The sequence below is a fragment of the Jaculus jaculus genome, chromosome X, assembly GCF_020740685.1.
Source record: "Jaculus jaculus isolate mJacJac1 chromosome X, mJacJac1.mat.Y.cur, whole genome shotgun sequence".
In the NCBI taxonomy this organism is placed as follows: Eukaryota; Metazoa; Chordata; class Mammalia; order Rodentia; family Dipodidae; genus Jaculus; species Jaculus jaculus.
In genome coordinates, this window is record NC_059125.1 from 131,425,642 (window position 1) to 131,446,056 (window position 20,415).

General features: G+C 42.0%; 1 protein-coding gene across 5 annotated transcripts in view; it reads left to right on the forward strand.

Moving 5' to 3' along the window:
• The window catches only part of Phf6 (PHD finger protein 6), a 74,385-nt gene extending 68,904 nt beyond the window's left edge, over positions 1–5,481 (forward strand). For 4 of the 5 annotated variants that reach the window (XM_045140912.1, XM_045140911.1, XM_004653984.2 and 1 more), the window contains 2 exons: positions 2,561–2,690; positions 3,018–5,481. In XM_045140912.1, the coding sequence (XP_044996847.1) occupies positions 2,561–2,690 (130 nt within the window). In that variant the 3' untranslated portion in view covers positions 3,018–5,481. The remainder of the gene's footprint in view (positions 1–2,560; positions 2,691–3,017) is intronic. The other variant, XM_045140913.1, reaches the window with a different exon arrangement.
• The last annotated feature ends 14,934 nt before the right edge of the window (positions 5,482–20,415 follow it).

Consider the following 20,415-nt stretch of genomic DNA (forward strand, 5'->3'; position numbering starts at 1 on the left):
GGCACTAACAGGGACGGGGACTGGGCAGGGTAAAGGAAAGGAGCATAAGAAAGTAACAGAAGGGTTGGAGAGATGGCTCAGCAGTTAAGGCGTTTGCCTGCAAAGCCAAAGGATCCCGGTTCCACTCTCCAAGACCCACGTAAGCCAGATGCACAAGGGGCACATGCATCTGGAGTTTGTTTACAGTGGCTGGAGGCCCTGGCGTGCCCATTCTCTCTCTCCCTCCCTCTTTCTCTCCCCCCCCCTTCTCTCTCTCTCTCAAATCAACAAATAAAAATAAAGTTAAAAAAATAAAGTTAAAAATTAAAAAATAAAAAACAGAATGTGCCAGGCATGGTGGCACATGCCTTTAATCCCAGCACTCGGGAGACAGAGGTAGGAGGATCGCGTAGAGTTCGAGGCCACCCTGAGACTACATAGTGAATTCCAGGTCAGCCTGGGCTAGAGTGAAACCCTGCCTCGAAAAACCAAAAAACTTGAGGTAAAATTGATACAACATAAAACTCACCCTTTAAAAGTATGAGGATTGGGCTGGAGAGATGGCTTAGTGGTTAAGCACTCGCCTGTGAAGCCTAGGGACTCTGGTTCGAGGCTCGATTCTCCAGGACCCACGTTAGCCAGATGCACAAGGGGGCGTATGCGTCTGGAGTTTGTTTGCAGTGGCTGGAAGCCCTGGTGTGCCCATTCTCTCTCTCTCTCTCTCTCTCTCTCTCTCTCTCTCTCCCCCCCTCTCTCTCTCCCTCTTTCTGTCTCTGTCACTATCAAATAAATAAATAAAAATGAACAAAAAAAATTTTTTTAAAAAAAAAGTATGAGGATCTCCGTGAGTTCAAGGTCACCCTGAGACTACATAGAGAATTCCAGGTCAGCCTGGGCTAGAATGAAACCCTACCTCTAAAAACAAACCAAAATAAATAAAAGCATTGTAATAGAGTAGAAATTAGTAATATATAGTTCTTTCAATGTGACTGTGGGCTGAGCTTGGTGGCACACACCTTTAATCCCAGCACTCAGGAGGCAGAGGTAGGAAGATTGCCGTGAGTTCAAGGCCACCCTGAGACTACATAGTGAATTCCAGGTCGGCTTGGACTAGAGTGAGACCCTCCCTTAAAAAAAAAAAAAAAAAGTGATTGCAAATTTTGTATAACATTTGATTAGTTCATCTATCTACCTGAAAGTTGTTGGTTTTCTTTTTGTTTTTGTTTCTTGTACTTTTTTGTTGTTGTTGGTTATTTGTTCTTTTTGAGAAAAGGTCTCACTCTGTAGCTCAGACCCACCTGAAACTCACAGCAGCCCTCTTATGTCAGCTTCCCATGGGAGCTGCCATACCTGGTGAGGTTTTGATTTTTCGAGGTAGGGTTTCACTCTAGCTCTGGGAAATTTGGTTTTTTCTTAACTCATTTTTAAAATATTTTATCTACTTATTTATTTGACAGAGAAGGGGAGAGAGAAAGAGGAGAGAGAATGGGCACACCAGGGCCTCCAGCCACTGCAAACACACTGCAGACACGTGCATCTGGCTAACGTGGGTCCTGGGGAACTCAACCTGTGTCCTTTGGCTTTGTAGGCAAATGCCTTAAGCGCTAAGCAACCCCTCCGGCCCCAAGATTGTTTTTTTTATAAAATATTTTTAATTTATTTTTTAGAGATGGGGGGTGGGGGAGAGAGAGAGAGAATAAACGTGCATGCCAGAGCTTCTATCTACTGCAAACAAACTCCAGATTAATATGCCACTATGTGCATCTAGCTTACATGGGCCCTGGAGTATTGAACCTGAGTCCTTAGGCTTCACAGGCAAGCGTATTAACTACTAAGCCATCTCTCCAGCTCAAATTTTGGTATTTTTTTTAAAAAATTATTTATTTTTATTTGTTTATTTGAGAGGGACAGAGAGAAAAAGAAAGGCGGGGGGGGGGGGCCTATGGGTGCACCAGGGCCTTCAGCCACTGCAAACTAACTCCAGATGCTTGTGCCACCGGCTTACGTGGGTCCTGGGGAATCAAGCCTCCAACCGGGGTCCTTAGGCTTCACAAGCAAGCACTTAACCACTAAGCCATCTCTCCAGCCCCAGAATCTGGAAATTTTTGTTTGTTTTTGTTTCTAGTTTTTTCAAGGTAGGATCTCACTGTAGCCCAGGCTGACCTGGAATTCACTATGTAGTCTCAGGGTGGCCTTGAACTCATGGCAGTCCTCCTACCTCTGCCTCCCGAGTGCTGGGATTAAAGGCAAGACATGCGCCACCACGCCCTGCAAAAAGTCTGGAATTATTGAGTAGGCCCAAAACCTTGCTCTTAAATTTCCTTTGGCAAAATAATTATTTGATGCTAACTTCATCCTAACCTGGAAGTTTTAGTTCAAATGAATTTCTTTTGTCTCAGTGGGTAATATGCTTTCTTATCTTGTGGCTAGAGATGGGCCTGAATTTGGGGCATTTATAAGTGTGCATGAGGAGACCCATGTTTTCTACATATGGACACCAGCCTCCTCTGCTAATGACAACATAATTGTATTCACCAACAGTGACAAATATTTATAGATTTTTTATCTTTCACCATTATAGACTATATTGTAAAAATCATAGTGGAAATGATGAGAGAGATGAAGAAGATGAAGAGCGAGAGAGTAAAAGCCGGGGGAAAGTAGAGGCTGACCTGCAACAACTAACTCAGCAGCAACTTAATGGAAACTAGGTATGGACGCAAATGCATGAGCTCTGTGGTCACAATGCAGCACACACTGGTAAATACATAGTGAAGTGATGAGAGGCAGTAAGGGTTTAGCCCCGTTGTGCTTAGTTCTGAGCATGCTATTGGAATGCTGAGGATTATGTACATTTGCATAGTTGAATTCATTTTTTATTTTTTCAACTAGCTGATTTTGTAACAATTAAAGCAAGCTATCTACCCATATCTAATGTAGTTATGTTGAATCAATAAGATATTATCGCTCCTCAATTACATGTTGATTATATACCCCCTACGCATTATATTTTACATTTTTTATCATCTTTTAAACAGGTTCATGGGACAGAGTTAGAAAACTGGGAATGAATAAGACATCCATAACTACTATACATTTTTCACTGTTTTCTAAAATCAAAAAGGGTTTGTAACTTTTTACTGCCCAACTCTTAGATCCTTCATTGAACTGCCTAAAAACATCTTGTTTGTTTTATGAGCCTTCACTATATGGCCGAATTTGACATGTTGATATTACATAGCTGTAGTTTGCAATTTCTGGGAAGCAATGGAAACACTATTAACCCTGTGTATAGTGTCAACAGTTAAAAGCAGACATTGGAATGAAGTAAACTATATTTCTGGACTGAACAAAGTTCTACTGTTTAGAATGTTTAAGTTTGTTTAGTGGATTCATGCTCAAGGGAAACTGTAAGCAAATTTTACTTTACAATGCAAACATGCCTCTGTGGCAACACCTGGTAATTTATGGATTTTTTTTTCCACACTCAAGCAATGGAGGCTAGAAATGAAGAGAGCCTTCTTTTTTTTCTTTTTTCTTGGCTTTGATAGCACATGCTAAAAGTCTCTTCCAAGAAATGTGCTGAAGCTTTTCTTTGGTTCCTGTTAAAATTGTTCTCACTGACCAGCATGGACTCGGGCAACTGGTGATTATAAGCTATGAGCTCCAGTGCTTATGCCAAAATTCTCTTGACAGTACACCTCTTCTCTTTCTGTGTCGCACAAAGAGCTTCTGGCAAAACGATCGAGTCCTTCCTATCAAGATCAAACCAACATTTGGCAACAGCAGATGAAACCTCTTTGAGATTTAAGGGGTTACCAACTTGCTAAGGACTTTAGACACCACGTCTGAAACTAGTTCCTCTCAAGTGCCCTGTTGTGTGGAACACTTCACATATTGGCCCAAAGTATATAAGGAGGTCTTATGTATGTGCTAATGGAGTTGGAAAAAACAGTCTTTGCATAAAACAGTATTTATTTTTCATTTTGTGACCACTATTTTAGAAACTTTATTTAATATTTTCAATCATTGGTTTGATTATGTATTAAGTAGGCTTTTCTGCCCTGCTTTTCTTCTGGTAGGGTTTGGTAGTGTTTTGTTGATCATCAGAATTGTTTTCTGAAAGCCTAAGAACCCAGCCTTTTAGAAAGGATTTTCACACTGGCATTTCCAGCTAGTGATATTTTCTTTCACTTACCTGCTGAAGCACATTTATATATTTCTTCATGGCAAAACCAAAAAACATAGTTGTGGTATGCCTAATATTACCATAGCACCTCAATATAAAGGGTAGGAATTCTGATTTCTGAATTACTAGTTAACCTACCACAATGAATCATGTTTGCAAATAAGAAATAACATGTTAACTTGACTGTACATTGAGATCTCCTGCAGCTGGTAGAATAGAGGTTTTTAAATGTAACAGGTGGAAAATTACACTGTGCTTATTGACTGAATTTTTTAAACTACTAGTCCCTTCAGATCACGTTTGTCAAGTGTGTATTTACACTTTAATCAAGGGACTCAATGCTTGCTTTATTTTGAACATCTTTTATTGTTATTTTAGAAGGAAACTAGCTTTAGTAGTGGATTGCCCTGTATGTCTCCTCTTTTTGCTCTCAATATGCCATGGTGTGTATGTGACTAATTTTCAAAGTTCATCCTGACTTGAAGTACAAGGACAGATCTAAATGTTTGTTTACCAAGCTATGTGACTTTTCCCAAAGGATCTGTACTTTATTTCCTTATAACAGCTTGAAAAACATTATTTTTTGAATCTTTAAATCACTGTGTCTAGGTCATTTTTACATTGTGTGCCATAGAACTTACCCATGGAGAAATAGAGCGCCTTCATTTTTTTGGACAACTACTGTAATGATTTTTTAGGAAAAATGGAAGGTGCCAAGGGTAATTATGGCCAGTCAATAATTATATAAAGGACTTTAAATACTATAGCTGTCAGTTGATGGATTTGTTATGTAGTAAAATGTATGACTTTGTATGGGGTTTCTTCAGCCCTTTCTCTGCCACTAGCAACCAGAAAAGCACTTTATCTTTTGGTTGGCTAGATAAGTGGCTGACTACCTGTTGTTGTTTTTTTTTTTTTTTTTTCTCACTGTGGTGTGGTTGGCTAAATAATCCTTCATTTGAAATTGAAGTGTAAATTGAAGTCACATGAAAAATCACCTTTAGTTTTAGACATTCTATTTTGATTCTTTATCCATGTCTTCCCCATACGCTGAGTAAAAGTGCCTTACAATGTAAAAATTGTACAGTACTTATGTTCCCAAGTAGCATCATCATCCTCTGGGTAGTAATTACATTGTGGTATTAATATTTAGACAAATAGACCTCAGCAGTGTATTTACTGTACATCTCTTAAGTCCTTAACTGTAGTTTGAATAAGCATGACATTATTTGATAAGTATATGACATTTACATCATTTTCAAAAATACTGCCATTACTGTCTTTTATGCATATTTTAGCCTGAAATTTTGATGTGTCTTTTCCTTTGTTCTTTCTTTGTTGTTTTTTTTTTTGTTTTTTTTGTTCTTTCTGTTGTTGTTATTAATATTAAACAGTGTAATCTTTGCAAGCGTATATTGAAGATTATTCTGGAGCATTTATTGCCTTACCAGAAATGTTAGTAAGAAATGTTCTTTAGCGTAGAAAGATAGACTTGAGTTTCTATACTTTAATAAGAACTCTTTGTTCCTGGGGGAGGAGGGAGGGGTGAGTTTTACTTTCATCTCAATTTATTAAAAACCCACACTGAAATGAATTTTATTTCAAGGACCAGCCATTTGAGAATTTCAGATAGTACTTGCTGAGAAGAACATGCTGTTCAAGATATTAGCAGAACAATACGGCCTGTAGATCTCCTATTGAATCAGAATCTATGTACTTGAACAAATGTGAGAATCTCGAAGCAAAATAAAAAGTGTTCTAGAATGTTACTGCTTTTTTAAAAAAGCACTAACGGTAGACCAAGGCATAGTTTTGTTCTAACAGACATTTAAGTTAATTGTAATGATAAGGAATGCATCATGGGTCAAAATTCAAACATTCCTCTCATGTTATGTATATTTTGTTCCTGTTATATTGGCTTTATTTTCAAAATTGTAGTTTGTAGTATTAGTTTCCTTTTATTGGTATTCTTGCATATACTATACATTCAATAAATGAGTTTCAAATTTCATATTTGTTGTCTTTTTTGTAAAAAGCATATATTGGAGCTTATTTGCTAACAGTAATGGCATTGTGTTCCTTCTAGTCTTGCTTCTTTTGGGGGGGGGGGGTTCGAGTTAGGGTCTTACTCTAACCCAGGCTGACCTGGAATTCACTATGTAGTCTCAGAGTGGTCTTCAACTCACAGCAGTCCTCCTACCTCTGCCTCCCAATGCAGGGATTAAAGGTGTGTGCCCCATCACACCTGCCATAGTCTTGCTTCATTTTAAGGTGAAATTCCTAGTCTGTTGAATAACTTGCTAGTAAACAAATTGGGAACAGGGCCGAGTATTGCCTAGTATTTACAACCCAGTTAATCCTCTGCAATTAAAAAAAAAAAAAATCTACCTCAAAAAAACAATTGGAGGAGGGAATATGGTTAGGTAACCAGAGTAAATATCAGTTCAAAGTTCACAATATGAAGGTTTATCACTGAGAGAAATAGCAATCTTTTAACAACAGAATTGCATTCCATCCAAGCTAGAAGATGGCTCCACTGTTCTTGCTGGCCCAGGTACAATTCTCCAGCACCCTCATAAAGGTGCTTATGGGCTGGGCTTGTTTGCAATGGCAAGAGTCCCAGTCTCTTAAAGAAAGTGAGGCACAGACAACTCCTGACCTGCACATGTATGCTGTGGCATGTACATGCCCACACATAACACACACACACACACACACACACACACACACTATGAATACACAGGATTACATTCCATCTTGATCCTTCTGATTCAAACACAGCTTCAATCAAGCCCTCTGATGCCCTGTCAGAAAGTGATGTTGAAAATTAACACATCAACATTCCTAGTACAAATTACCTGATGGGTAACAGGGGTTCTATTTCATAGACTTAGGTTTACCCACATTGCCACAGAAAGCTTGCTGCTAGACTCATGCTCATGTATTGATACTGGTCCTACCCAGGGTAGAAATCAAGGCTTTAATTAATGGGCTATACCCTTCCCTACACAGTTCCTAATCTGCATTCACATGCAGAAGGGGAAAGCAAATCCAATAACAGGTTCTTATTGATGCAGGAACGCGAGCTAGTTTGCTTTACCACAAATACTATTTACTAGTGTCTGGCACTTGCATGTTTATGTGTATTTAAAGTCTGTGATTGCTGGGTGTGGTGGTGCACGCCTTTAATCCCAGCACTCGGGAGGCAGAGGTAGGAGGATTGCCATGAGTTTGAGGCCATCCTGAGACTCCATAGTGAATTCCAGGTCAGCCTGGGCTAGAGTGAGACCCTACCTCGAAAAAAAAAAAAAAAAGTCTGTGATTAAGGTACATCTAAGTTACCATAATAAAAATATGGAGGGCTGGAGAGATGGCTTAGCGGTTAAAACACTTGCCTGTGAAGCCTAAGGACCCAGATTTGATTCCCTAGTACCCACATAAACCGGGTGCACAAGGTGGCACATGCATCTGGAGTTTATTTGTGGTAGCTAGAGGCCCTGGCGTGCCAATTCTGTCTCTGTCTGTCTCTTCTTCTCATAAATAAATAAAGTATTTCTTTAAAAACATGGAGATGGCAGCGCTGCAATATCTCAGTCACACCTTCCAAGGCTCAGGGTCCATTGCAGAAGAGGTGGCAGAAAGAATATAAGAGCCAAAGGAAGGGAAGGACTTCTTACAACGTGCTCCTCCATACACAAAATGGCCTGGATGTCCATGACCTCACAGTGCCTGACACTACCTACACAAGACCATCATAACAGGAGGAAAAGATCAAGACATCAAAATCAAAGAGAGACTGATTGAGAGGGGTTGGGGATATGATGGAGAGTGGAGTTTCAAACAGGAAAGGGGGGGGAGGGAGGGCATTACCATGGGTTATTGTTTACAATCATGGAAGTTGTTAATAAAAAATAATAATAATAAATATGGAGATGGGAAGTTACATTTTTGGCTAATTAAACCTGTTGACAGCTGGCTTTATTGTTTCCAGCTTCAGTCCCTAACAATTGCTGAATTCATTCCAAAGCATAAATCTACTAGTATTTCCTAGAAAAATTCAGTGGCCAGCCAATGGCTAGTCCAACTTTTTAAAGAGATTAAAAGAAAAAAAAAACTTTATATAATACATGTCACAATTAATTATTAATATAGTTTATTTGTAATAAATACTGTCAGCCAAGCATGAAGGTGCATGCCTTTAGATCCAGCACTAGAGAAAATAAGGTAGGGAGAGCTCCATGGGCAGCCTGGAGCTACAGGGTGAGTTCCTGATTAAACTGCACTAGTGAGACTTCCTCAAAAAACATTAGACAGATAGATGGATACAGTGTCTTCAGTTGTGGAGTACTTGGTTTATGTAACACCTAGTGTAACTTTGCCTTATTCAGGTAATGAGGTAACTGGACATTAAGGATACAAGGCAGGGCTGGAGAGATGGCTTAGCGGTTAAGGCGTTTGCCTGCAAAGCCAAAGGACCTTGGTTCGATTCCCCAGGACCCACATAAGCCAGATGCACAAGAGGGCACATGCTTCTGGAGTTCATTCGCAGTGGCTAGAGGCCCTGGCATGCCTATTCTCTTTCTCTCTTTCTCTTTCTCTCTCTGTCAAATAAATAAATAATATTTTTGAAAAAGGATACAAGGCAGGGCTGGAGAGATGGCTTAGTGGTTAAGCGCTTGCCTGTGAAGCCTAAGGACCCAGGTTCGAGGCTCGGTTCCCCAGGTCCCACGTTAGCCAGATGCACAAGGGGGCGCACGCGTCTGGAGTTTGTTTGCAGAGGCTGGAAGCCCTGGCACGCCCATTCTCTCTCTCTCCCTCTATCTGTCTTTCTCTCTGTGTCTGTCGCTCTCAAATAAATAAATAAATAAAATTTTTAAAAAAGGATACAAGGCAGATATATGCCAAATATTCTATTGCTTTTTATTCAGAAGATGAAAACTATGAAGTGCAAAAAGCTACTTCTGGTATTTGAAAACGTTACCACTGTCAGAGACATGTTCTTAGACCTGAGTTCTTGTCAGAAGACAGAAGATAGCTAAGGATGGCAGACAGTTATAATCCCAGCAATCAGGAGGCAGAAGAAACGGGAAATTCTCACGTTTTTGGCCAGCGTGAGCTACCTGATGAAGCCCTGCCTCCAAACATCCAAGCATGCTGGTATGCATCTATAAGCCCAGCACTTAGGAGGTGGGTACAGAAAGATCAGGAGGTTGCCAGGCGTGGTGGTGCATGCCTTTAATCCCAGCACTTGGGAGGCAGAGGTAGGAGGATTGCCATAAATTCGAGCCCACCTTGAGACCCAGTGAATTCTGGGTCAGCCTGAGCTAGAGTGAGAGCCTACCTCGAAAAAAAAAAAAAAAAAGAAAGAAAAGATCAAGAGGACAAGGTTATCCATGTCTACTTAATTTGAAACTATCTTGGGTTACATGAGAGATTGTCTCAAAAATTTTAAAACTAGAGGAAAAGAAATATGATGTAAGGTAGATTTGTGAGGGGGAAAGTGGGGAAGGAATTATTGTTTATTTTTTTAATTATGGAAATTGTCAATAAAAATGTTTTAAGAGAGCTGGGCGTGGTGGCGCACACCTTTAATCCCAGCACTTGGGAGGCAGAGGTAGGAGGGTCGCCGTGAGCTTGAGGCCACCCTGAGACTCCATAGTAAATTCCAGGTCAGAGAGGCTGGGGCTGGAGAGATGGCTTAGCAGTTAAGCGCTTGCCTGTGAAACCTAAGGACTCTGGTTCGAGGCTCGATTCCCCAGGAGCCACGTTAGCCAGATGCACAAGGGGGTGCACATGTCAGGAGTTCGTTCTCAGTGGCTGGAGGTCCTGGCATGCCCATTCTCTCTCTCTCTCCCTCTGTTGCTCTCAAATAAATAAACAAAAAAAATTAAAATGAAGGCTGAAGCAAGAAGATAGCATATCACATATTTGCATAGGAGACGTTGGCCTATACATCTCTGCACTGTGTATGTTATATGATGCTGGTGGGAAATAGGTAGTTTTGTCACTAGATGTAGTATGTGTGTAATGGTGTTGCAATAAAGATTCATACATGAAAACAAAATGCTGTTTGAGGGGTAGTATTTGAAATGAGACCTCAGAGATTAGATAGCTAAGGAATTATTAGGAATAGTGAGGGAGAAGTAAATGGATAAGGAATTTAGTGCTGTTCTCTTGTACAGATGTGTGACATGTTTCTGAATGTTCTAAGTGACAAAATTTAGACTTATTTACAAAAGCAACCTATAAACCAGCTGTGGTGGCACACACCTTTAATCCCAGAGAGGGGCAGAGAGAGTTTGAAGCCAGCCTGATACTACATAGTGAACTCCAGGTCAGCCTGTTCTAGAGTGAGACCCTACCTCAAAAGACCAAAAGTGACCTATAGCTTTTACCTGGAATGAATTACTGATTCATGCTAATATTAATGACCTCAAAAACATGCTAAAAGCCGGGCGTGGTGGTGCATGCCTTTAATCCTAGCACTCAGGAGGCAGAGGTAGAGGATCACCGTGAGTTCTAGGCTACACTGAGACTCCATAGTGAATTCCAGAGCTAGAGTGAGACCCTACCTCAAAAAAAAAAAAAAAAAAACAAAACTGTAGAAGCCAGACACAAAAGGTCACAGATGATATGATCTGTTGATAGGAAATTTCAAGAGACAAATCCATAGAGACAGAAGGAAGATCAGTAGTTTCCAGGGATTACGGAAATGAGTCAGTGAGCAACCATTTATAGGTATAGGGTTTCTACAGGAGAGATGAGTGTCTGAAATTAGATAGTGGTTCATGGCTGCATGACCTTGTGACTATACTGAAAATGAATTACATACTGTTGTTTCTGTTTTGGTGTTTTTTAGATGTATGGTCTCACTCTAGCCCACTCACTGTGAGCCTCCTACCTCTGCCACTCAAATGCTGGAATTAAAAGTGTGCACCATCATGCATGGCAAATTTTGTTTTATTTTTTGTTTTTGTTTTTTGAGGTAGACTCTCCCTCTGGCCCCAGGATGACCTGGAATTAACTGTGTAGTCTCAGGGTGGCCTTGAACACACAGCAATCCTCCTACCACAGCCTCCTGAGAGTGCTGGGACTGAATTGCATACTTTATTTATTTATTTATTTATTTTTGGTTTTTTCAAGGTAGGGTCTCACTGTAGCCCAGGCTGACCTGGAATTCACTATGTAGTCTCAGGGTGGCCTTGAACTCATGGAAATCCTCATACTTTTAAAGGGTGAATTTTATGTTACATTAATTCTACCTCAAAATTTTTTGTATATATTATTTGAGAGAAACAAAGAGACAGATAGGTAAAATGGGCACATCAAGGCCTCCAGCCACTGCAGATGAACTCTAGACTCATGTGTCACTTCGTGCATCTGGCTTTACGTGGGTACTAGGGAATTGAACCTGGGTCCTTTGGCTTTACAGGCAAACACCTTAAGCCATCTCTCCAGCCCATTACCTCATTTCTTTTTTTGTTTTTTTAGTTTTTGGTTTTCCAGGTAGGATGTCACTCTGGCCCAGGCTGACCTGGAATTCACTATGTAGTCTCAGGGTGGCCTTGAACTCACGGCAATCCTCCTACCTCTGCCTCCCGAGTGCTGGGATTAAACATGTGCACCACCATGCTCCGCTTTTTTTTTTAACCTCAAAAATTTAAAAACTAAAGATGTGGCATATGTCTGTAATCCTATCACTTCCCTATAATTCCAATATTCACAACGCTGAGGCAAGAAGATCAGGATTTCCAGGCCATCCTCCTGAGCTACATGGTGAGTTAGAGACCAGTTTTATCTACATAAGACTTGGTCTCAGGGGCTAGAGAGGTGGCTTAGTAGTTAAGACGCTTGCCTGTGAAGCCCAAGGACCCAGGTTCAATTCTACAGGTCCCACATAAGCCAGATGCACGTAGTGGCACATGCATCTGGAGTTCATTTGCAGTGGCTAGAGGCCTTGGTGCAACCATTCTCACATCCTCCCCCCCCCCCCGTCCTTCTCTCTGTCTCAAATAAATAAATAATCAGAAAAAAAAATTAAAGACTTGGTCTCAAACTAAATATTTTTAATATTTTTATTTATTTATTTATGAGAGAGAGGGACAGAGAGAGAATGGGTGTGCCAGGGCCTCCAGCTACTGCAAACAAACTCCAGAGTGTGTGCCACCTTGTACATCTGGCCTTTTGTGAGTTCTGGGGAATCAAACCTGGGCCCTTAGGTTAATTTTGTCTGCTTCTCCACTGTAGAGGAATGGGCACAGTGGCTCACACCTGTAATTCTAGCAGGAGGATTGCAGAGTGTGAGGCCAGCCTGAACTCTGCTGTGACACCTTGTCTCCAAAATTGTACTTTTTACAAACATAAACCCTTCTCTGTGGATTTTTTGATTTTATTGTGAAGCCAGTATAAACTATCTGTCTCAGTAACTATGAATTACTTTTAGAAAGTGAGGCAGTAAATTTCATTTGTACAAGGATTAAATCAAAAATTTTCAGAGCTGGGCATGGTGGCGCACACCTTCAATCCCAGCACTCGGGAGGCAGAGGTAGGAGGATCACCGTGAGTTTGAGGCCACGCTGAGACTACATAGTGAATTCCAGGTCAGCCTGGGCCAGAGTGAGACCCTACCTTGAAAAACAAAAACAAAAAAAAAGTTTCATTGGGGCTGAAGGGATGTGGCTAAGGCACTTGCCTGCAAAGCCTAAGGACCCAGGTTCCATTCCCCAGTATCCACATAAGCCAGATGCACAAGGTGGCACATGTGTCTGGAGTTCATTTGCAATAGCTACAGGCCTTGGCACACACCCATTCTCTCCCTCCCCTCCCAAACATTTCATTTTGCCTGGGTGTGGTGGTTCATATCTGTAATCTTAGCACTGGGGAGACAGGAGAATCAGGAAACTTTTGAGAACAATTTTAGCAACATTGAGAGTTTAAGACCAGCCTGGACTACATGAGACCATGCCTCAAAAAAAAAAAAAAAAAAAAGTTTCTGCCCGGAGTAGTAACGCACACCTTTAATCCCAGCACTCGGGAGGCAGAGGTAGGAGGGTCACCATGAGTTCAAGGCCACCCTGAGACTACATAGTGAATTCCAGGTCAGTCTGGGCAAGAGCAAGACCCTATCTTGAAAAACCAAAAAAAAAAAAAAAAGAGTTTCTGAGCTGAGCGTGGTGGCCACACCTTTAATCCTAGCACTTGGGAAGTAGGGAGAGCGCCATGAGTTCGAGGCCACCCTGTGACTACATAGCTTAGTGTGCTGTTTTTGTATGTGGTATGTGTGTGTGTGTCCATGTGTGAGTAGGTGTATGTGTGCAGAGGCCTGAGGATGACATTGGGCATCTTCCTCAATCACGCTCCACCTAGTTTTGTATTTAATTTTAATTTATTTTTCCATTTTAAACATTTTCATACATATATGTAATGTATTTTTATTTTATCCCCTCCCCTAATTACCCTCACTTATCCTTCTCCCTGTCCCATTAACTCCCTTCCCCATTAATCCCCATCTTTTAGGCTTTTTTCTTTTACCCACTGAATTAAATTAAGGTTACTTGCATGATCAACAGTGAAATCTAATTTACCATGGAATAGGCAACTTGCCAGTGGCCACACCACTGATGAACCAGATTCCACCTTCTTTCGAGATAGGGTCTCTCACTGAACCTGGAGCTCACTAATTCAGCTATATTGCATCCTCCTATCTCTGCCTTCTCAGTACTATGGTAACAGGTGCACTCAATCACACTTTTTTTTCAAGGTAGTGTCTCACCCTAACCCAGGCTGACCTGGAATTCACAATGTAGTCTTAGGCTGGCCTTGAACTCACAGTAATCCTTCTACTTCTGCCTTCTGAGTGCTGGGATTAAAGGCATGGGCCACCATGCCTGGCATTTTTTGTTGTTTGTTTGTTTGTTGTTCTTGCTGTTGTTTTTGTTTTTTGTTTTTCGAGGTAGGGTCTCACTCCAGCCCAGGCTGACCTGGAATTCACTATGTAGTCTCAGGGTGGCCTTGAACTCATGGCAATCCTCCTACCTCTGCATCCCCAGTGCTGGGATTAAAGGCGTGTGCCACCACGCCCGGCTATTGCTGTTTTTTTTAAATTAGTTAATTTATTTATTTTGAGAGCGACAGACACAGAGAGAAAGACAGATAGAGGGAGAGAGAGAGAATGGGCGCACCAGGGCTTCCAGCCTCTGCAAACGAACTCCAGACGCGTGCGCCCCCTTGTGCATCTGGCTAACGTGGGACCTGGGGAACCGAGCCTCGAACCGGGGTCCTTAGGCTTCACAGGCAAGCGCTTAACCGCTAAGCCACCTCTCCAGCCCGGCTATTGCTGTTTTTAATGAGAGAGAGTATTGGCAAGCCAGAGCCTCTACCCAGTGCAATTTAACTTCAGACACATGCACGTGTGTCACCTTGTGCGTCTGGCTTACGTGTGTTCTGGGGAGTTGAACCTGGGTCCTTAGCCTTCACAGGTCAGCACCTTGACTGCTAAGCCATTTCTCCAGCCCCATACTTGATTTTTCATGTGGATTCTGGGTATGGAACTCATACTGGCAAGGCAAGCACTTCATGGACTGAGCCATCTCCTGGGCCCATAGCCTTTATCTGTTGTGTATGCCTGTTAGCCACAGTTCTGATGAGGGCTTATATCTGCTCCATTTGATGAAACAAGCAAATATAATTTGAACTTTTAGCTGTTCAGCTATTTGTTTTGGCCTTGCATAAATAAGGTCTAAAGGTAACCAAAAATTTGACTTGATGCTTTTGGCTCATTTGCTAAAAATGATTTTTTTTTTCCATTTGGCAGTTTCAAGCAACAATTGTCTGTCTGCATGTCTGAACATAAATCCTTGGTAAAAATAAAATGTACTCAAAAGCCGGGCATGATGGTGCATGCCTTTAATCCCAGTACTTGGGAGGCCTAGGAGGTAGGAGGATCGCCATGAGTTCAAGGCCACCCTGAGACTACCAGGTTAGCCTGGGCTAGAGTGAGACCCTACCTCAAAAAAAATTAAAAAACACTCAAGTCTATTGGTCAGTTAGTGTGGAAGTTTCTGGGTAAAGAATAAAATGAGCTGGGTGTGGTGGCACACACCTTTAATCCCAGCTCTTGGGAGGTCGAGGTAGGAGGATCATTGTAAGTTCAAGGCCACCCTGAGACTACAGTGAGTTCTAGTTCAGCAAGGGGAAGAATGAGATGTTACCTTGAAACCCTTCCCCCCCCAAAAAAAAGGGATAAAATGAATAGTCAAGGATGAATCCTGTTACATGGAAATTTTTTTCCCTGTATTTCTGAAAATCAATGTTTGTTAATTTATTTTTGTAAAATTAGTGAAACTGGTTGGGTGTGAGGGGGCACAACTGCACACCTTTAGTCCTAGAACTCAGGGTCTAAAGTAGGAGGTTACTGTGAGGCAAGCCTAGGGCTACAGAATAAGTTCTAGGTCAGCCTAGGCTAGAGTGAGACCCTGCCTTGAAAAAAAAAAAAAAAGAAAGAAATGACATTAGTGAAAATGAATTTGTTCAGAAAGATCTGTTAGATATTTAACATTACAAAAGTAAGTTTTGGGCGTTTACCTGCAATCCAGCCTTTGATCTTGTTTCTTTTCACTACTTCTTCCTAAATTTGTTGAGTAATTAAGTCTTTAAGGAGGGAAAGCAAATAGGGTGAGTTCATTAGAATAGTGCTTTTGTAACTTATAACTACTGCTGTTTCCTTTCAGAGGTTTGCTAGACAATTTAACACAAAGGCTTATTTTCATATGTTCCTAATCTGTAAGCCCAATAGGCTTATGTTCTATATTTAGTATTGATTTAGTATTACCAGGAAGCAATAATTCTTTCCACCCTGGTCTCATGTTTTTAATTACAGAGCCAGCACAAGAGATAAGTGGTTTCTGAATGTTTCAGATCAGAGAGTGAGGATTTTAGCATTATCACAAAATATGACATTTTTTCTGGACATCCTTTAAGAGGCTTTTTCTTGGGCTGGAGAGATGACTTAATGGTTAAGGCGCTTTCCTGCAAACCCAAAGAACCCAGGTTTGATTCCCCAGCACTCACGTAAAGCCAGATACACAAGATGGCACATGCATCTGAAGTTTGTTTGTAGTGGCTGAAGGCCCTGGCACACCCATTCATTCATTCATTCTCTTTCTGTCTGCCTCTCTTTCAAATAAATATTTTTTTCAAGGTAGGGTCTCACTGTAGCTCAGGGTGGCCTCAAACTCAAGGCGATCCCACTACCTCTGCCTCCCAAGTAAATGTACATATATATTTTTTAAAGAAACATGTTCTTAAATATTCTAATCTATCCCATGTGGCCCAGTGACTTCAGGGACCCAGCCAGTATGCTGGGGGTTCAAGAAGAAGGTGTTAAACACAACATATTACTTAAGAAGAAGGTTCAGCCAGGCATGGTGGCACACGTCTTTAATCCCAGCACTTGGGAGGCAGAGGTAGGAGGATCACTGTGAGTTCAAGGCCACCCTGAGACTATATAGTGAATTCCAGGTCAGCCTGGACTAAAGTGAGACCCTACGTCAAAAAAAAAAAACGAAAGAAAGAAAGGAAGGAAGAGGGCCTGCAGAGATGGCTTAGAGGTTAAGGTACTTGCCTACAAAGCCAAAGGACCAAGGTTCTATTCCCCAGAACCCATGTAAGCCAGAAGCACAAGGTGGCGCATGCAGCAGCTGGAGGCCCTGGCATGCCCATTCTCTATCTATCTATCTATCTATCTATCTATCTATCTATCTATCTATCTATCTATCTATCTATCATCTCTCTACATCTGCTTCTCTCTCTCTCTCTCTCTCTCTCTAAGAAATAAAAATAAAATACAAAGAAAAAAGATAGGGGCAGAGTAGGAGAAAGCCTCCAGGATTCCTGTACTGTGGAATTTGGAACACTTTCATAACAGGGATCACACCATTCCATGAAACTTGGGAATGTAGCTAACAGTTCATAGATTGCTTCCTAGGGAAATCAACACAAAATCTGAAATAGTCACCTTTATTTATTTCTGTGATGCCATCCTGCAAACTATTAATTTTCCCTCTTTCAAGATCCCTCTTTTTAAAATTTATTTATTTATTTATTTGAGAGCAACAGACACAGAGAGAAAGACAGATAGGGGGAGAGAGAGAGAGAATGGGCGCGCCAGGGCTTCCAGCCTCTGCAAACGAACTCCAGACGCGTGCGCCCCCTTGTGCATCTGGCTAACGTGGGACCTGGGGAACCGAGCCTCGAACCGGGGTCCTTAGGCTTCACAGGCAAGTGCTTAACTGCTAAGCCATCTCTCCAGCCCCAAGATCCCTCTTGTGACCTTTTTCCTTCCCTTACTCTAGGGATCCTCTACCGCCACCATACCAAAATGCCAAAGATAATTAGCTTTACAGGCCAACTGACAGGAACAAACCAGGGCCTCAAGCCATTGCAGATGAACTCCAGGCGTCTGGCCTATGTGGATCCTGGGAATCAGAGCGGGGTCCTTTGGCTTTGCAGGCAAGCGCGTTAATTGCTAAGCCATCTCTCCAGCCCAAGAGCTGTTTTCTTCAGTGGTGTAGTCACTAGTATGGTGTCTGTGTTGTAGTAAATAACTCTCCATCCTTGTGTGTACAAGCATTCCTAATTACATGCAGCTGGTCACAACGGAAAGCCATCAAAGTAGAAGGGAACAGATTTGGGATGAAGAAGGGGTTCGGTGCAAGTGAGAGGCAAACAATGGGAGGTAAGAGGTGGGTATGATCAAAATATATACACATGCAAAAGTTGCCAATAATTTTTTTTTTTCAAAAGAAAAACCCTGGCATGGTGGTGGTGCATCCCTGTAATCTTAGCACTTGGCAGGTGAAGCAGGAAGATCAAGAGTTCAAGGTTATCTTCAGCTACATAGTGGATTCAAGGCCAACCTGGATTAATAATGCCCTATCATAAAACCAAAATAAATAAATAAAATACAATAATAAAAATTAGTCATTTTGATAAGTCTGGAGGCTTCAGGCCAAGATAAGTGGCACATTACTTTTGGCCTCTACTGAAGGCAACACATTACAAAGCAAAACCACTCCATAGCTAGTGAGCAAAGGAGAGACCAAGCTGTCACAGTCTCCTGCAAGGATCTGCTCCAGTGACCTCAAGACCTCCCACTAGGTTCCACCTTCTAAAGGTCCCACTACCTAATAGTGCCACCCTGGGCATGAAGTTTTCATGTGAACCTTTGAGAGAACACTGGCTTAATACATGGAATTAAAGCCGGGCATGGTGGCGCACACCTTTAATCCCAGCACTCGGGAGGCAGAGGTAGGAGGATCGCTGTGAGTTTAAGGCCACCCTGAGACTACATAGTGAATTCCAGGTCAGCCTGAGCTAGAGCGAGACCCTACCTCGAGAAAAAAAAAATGAAATTAGGGTTCTGCTCTCTGCTGTATCCTTATTATTTTTTTCCTTTTCTTCTTTATTCTATTTTATTTATTTATTTATTTTGATTCTTCGAGGTAGGGTCTCACTCTAGCTCAGGCTGACCTGGAATTCACTATGTAGTCTCAGGGTGGCCTAGAACTCACGGCGATCCTCCTACCTCAGTCTTCCAAGTGCTGGGATTAAAGGGGTGCGCCACCACGCCCGCCGACTTTTTGTTTTATTTTGGTTGGGTTTGGTTTTGGTTTTTCGAGGTTGGGTTTCACTCTAGCCCAGGCCGACCTGGAATTCACTATGTAGTCTCAGGGTGGCTTCGAACACATGGTGATCCTCCTACCTCTGCCTCCTGAGTGCTGAGATTAAAGGCGTGCACCACCATACCAGGCTTTGCTGTATCATTCTCACTCATCATGGATGTCCTTTTACTCACTGAAGCGCCATGTTCTCACCTGCACAAGGTGGCGCATGCTCCTGGGGTTCATTTGCAGTGGCTAGAGTTCCTGGCATGCCCATTCTCTCTCCCTCCCTCTCCCTCTTTCTCTCTCAAATAAATAAATAATAATAATTTATATATATTTTTTGCTGGGCATGGTGGCACAGCACACCTTTAATCCCAGCACTCCAGAGGCAGAGATAGGAGGATCGCTGTAAGTTTGGGGGCAGCCTGAGACTCCAAGGTGGATTCCAGGTCAGCCTGGGCTAGAGTGAGACCCTACTATGAAAAACTAAAAAAAAAAAAATTAAAATTAAAAAAAAATTTATTTATTTATTTATTTGAGAGATAGAGGGAGAAAGAGGAAGAAGCAGATGACAGAGAGAATGGGTGCACCAGGTCCCCTAGCCACTGCAAATGAACTCCAGGCATGTGCGTCACCTTGTGCATCTGCCGTATGTGGGTACTGAAGAATTGAACCTGGGTCCTTAGGCTACACAGCAAGTGTCTGAATGGCTAAGCCATTTCTCCAGTCCACAAAATATTAAAAAAAAAAAAAAAAAGCCGGGCATGGTGGCACATACCTTTAATCCCAGCACTTGAGAGGGAGAGGTAGGAGAATCGCTGTGAGTTCGAGGCCACCCTGAGAATACAGAGTAAATTCCAGGTCAGCCTGGGCTAGAGTGAGACCCTACCTTGAAAAACCAAAAAACAAAACAAAACAAAACAAAAAAACAGTGGACCTTTTCTAAACCTTCAGAGGTGTGTGTGTGCGCGCACACACACATGTTGTGCCTCTGAATGTGTATAGGTGGACATTTGTGTCTGTGCATGTGTTGGCCAGAGGTCCATGTCAAGTGCCTTGCTCAATTATTATCCACACTCTTTTTTGGTTTATTCTTATTTATTTGAGAGTGACAGAGAGAGAGAGAATGGCTGTGCCAGGGCCTCCAGCCACTGCATGTGAACTCCAGATGCGTGCGCCCCCTGTGCATCTGGCTAACGTGGGACCTGGGGAACCGAACCTCGAACCAGGGTCCTTAGGCTTCTCAGGCAAGCGCTTAACCGCTAAGCCATCTCTCCAGCCCCTATATTATCCACACTTTTGAGACATAATCTCTTGCTAAGCCTGCAGCTCGGCAATTTGGCTAGCTCCTCCTCTGCCACGCCAGAGGTGCTTGATGCCACACCTGCATTTTACATGGGTGCTGGTGATCCAAACTCACATCATCATGCTTGTATGACAAGCACTTGACTGACTCAGCTGTCTCCCCAAACTCCTTGTCTAACTCTTAACCTACTTTAAAAAAATATATATTCATTTATTTGAGAGAAAGAAAGAGGCAGAGGGAGAGAGAGACAGAATGGGCACACCAGGGCCTCCAGCCAG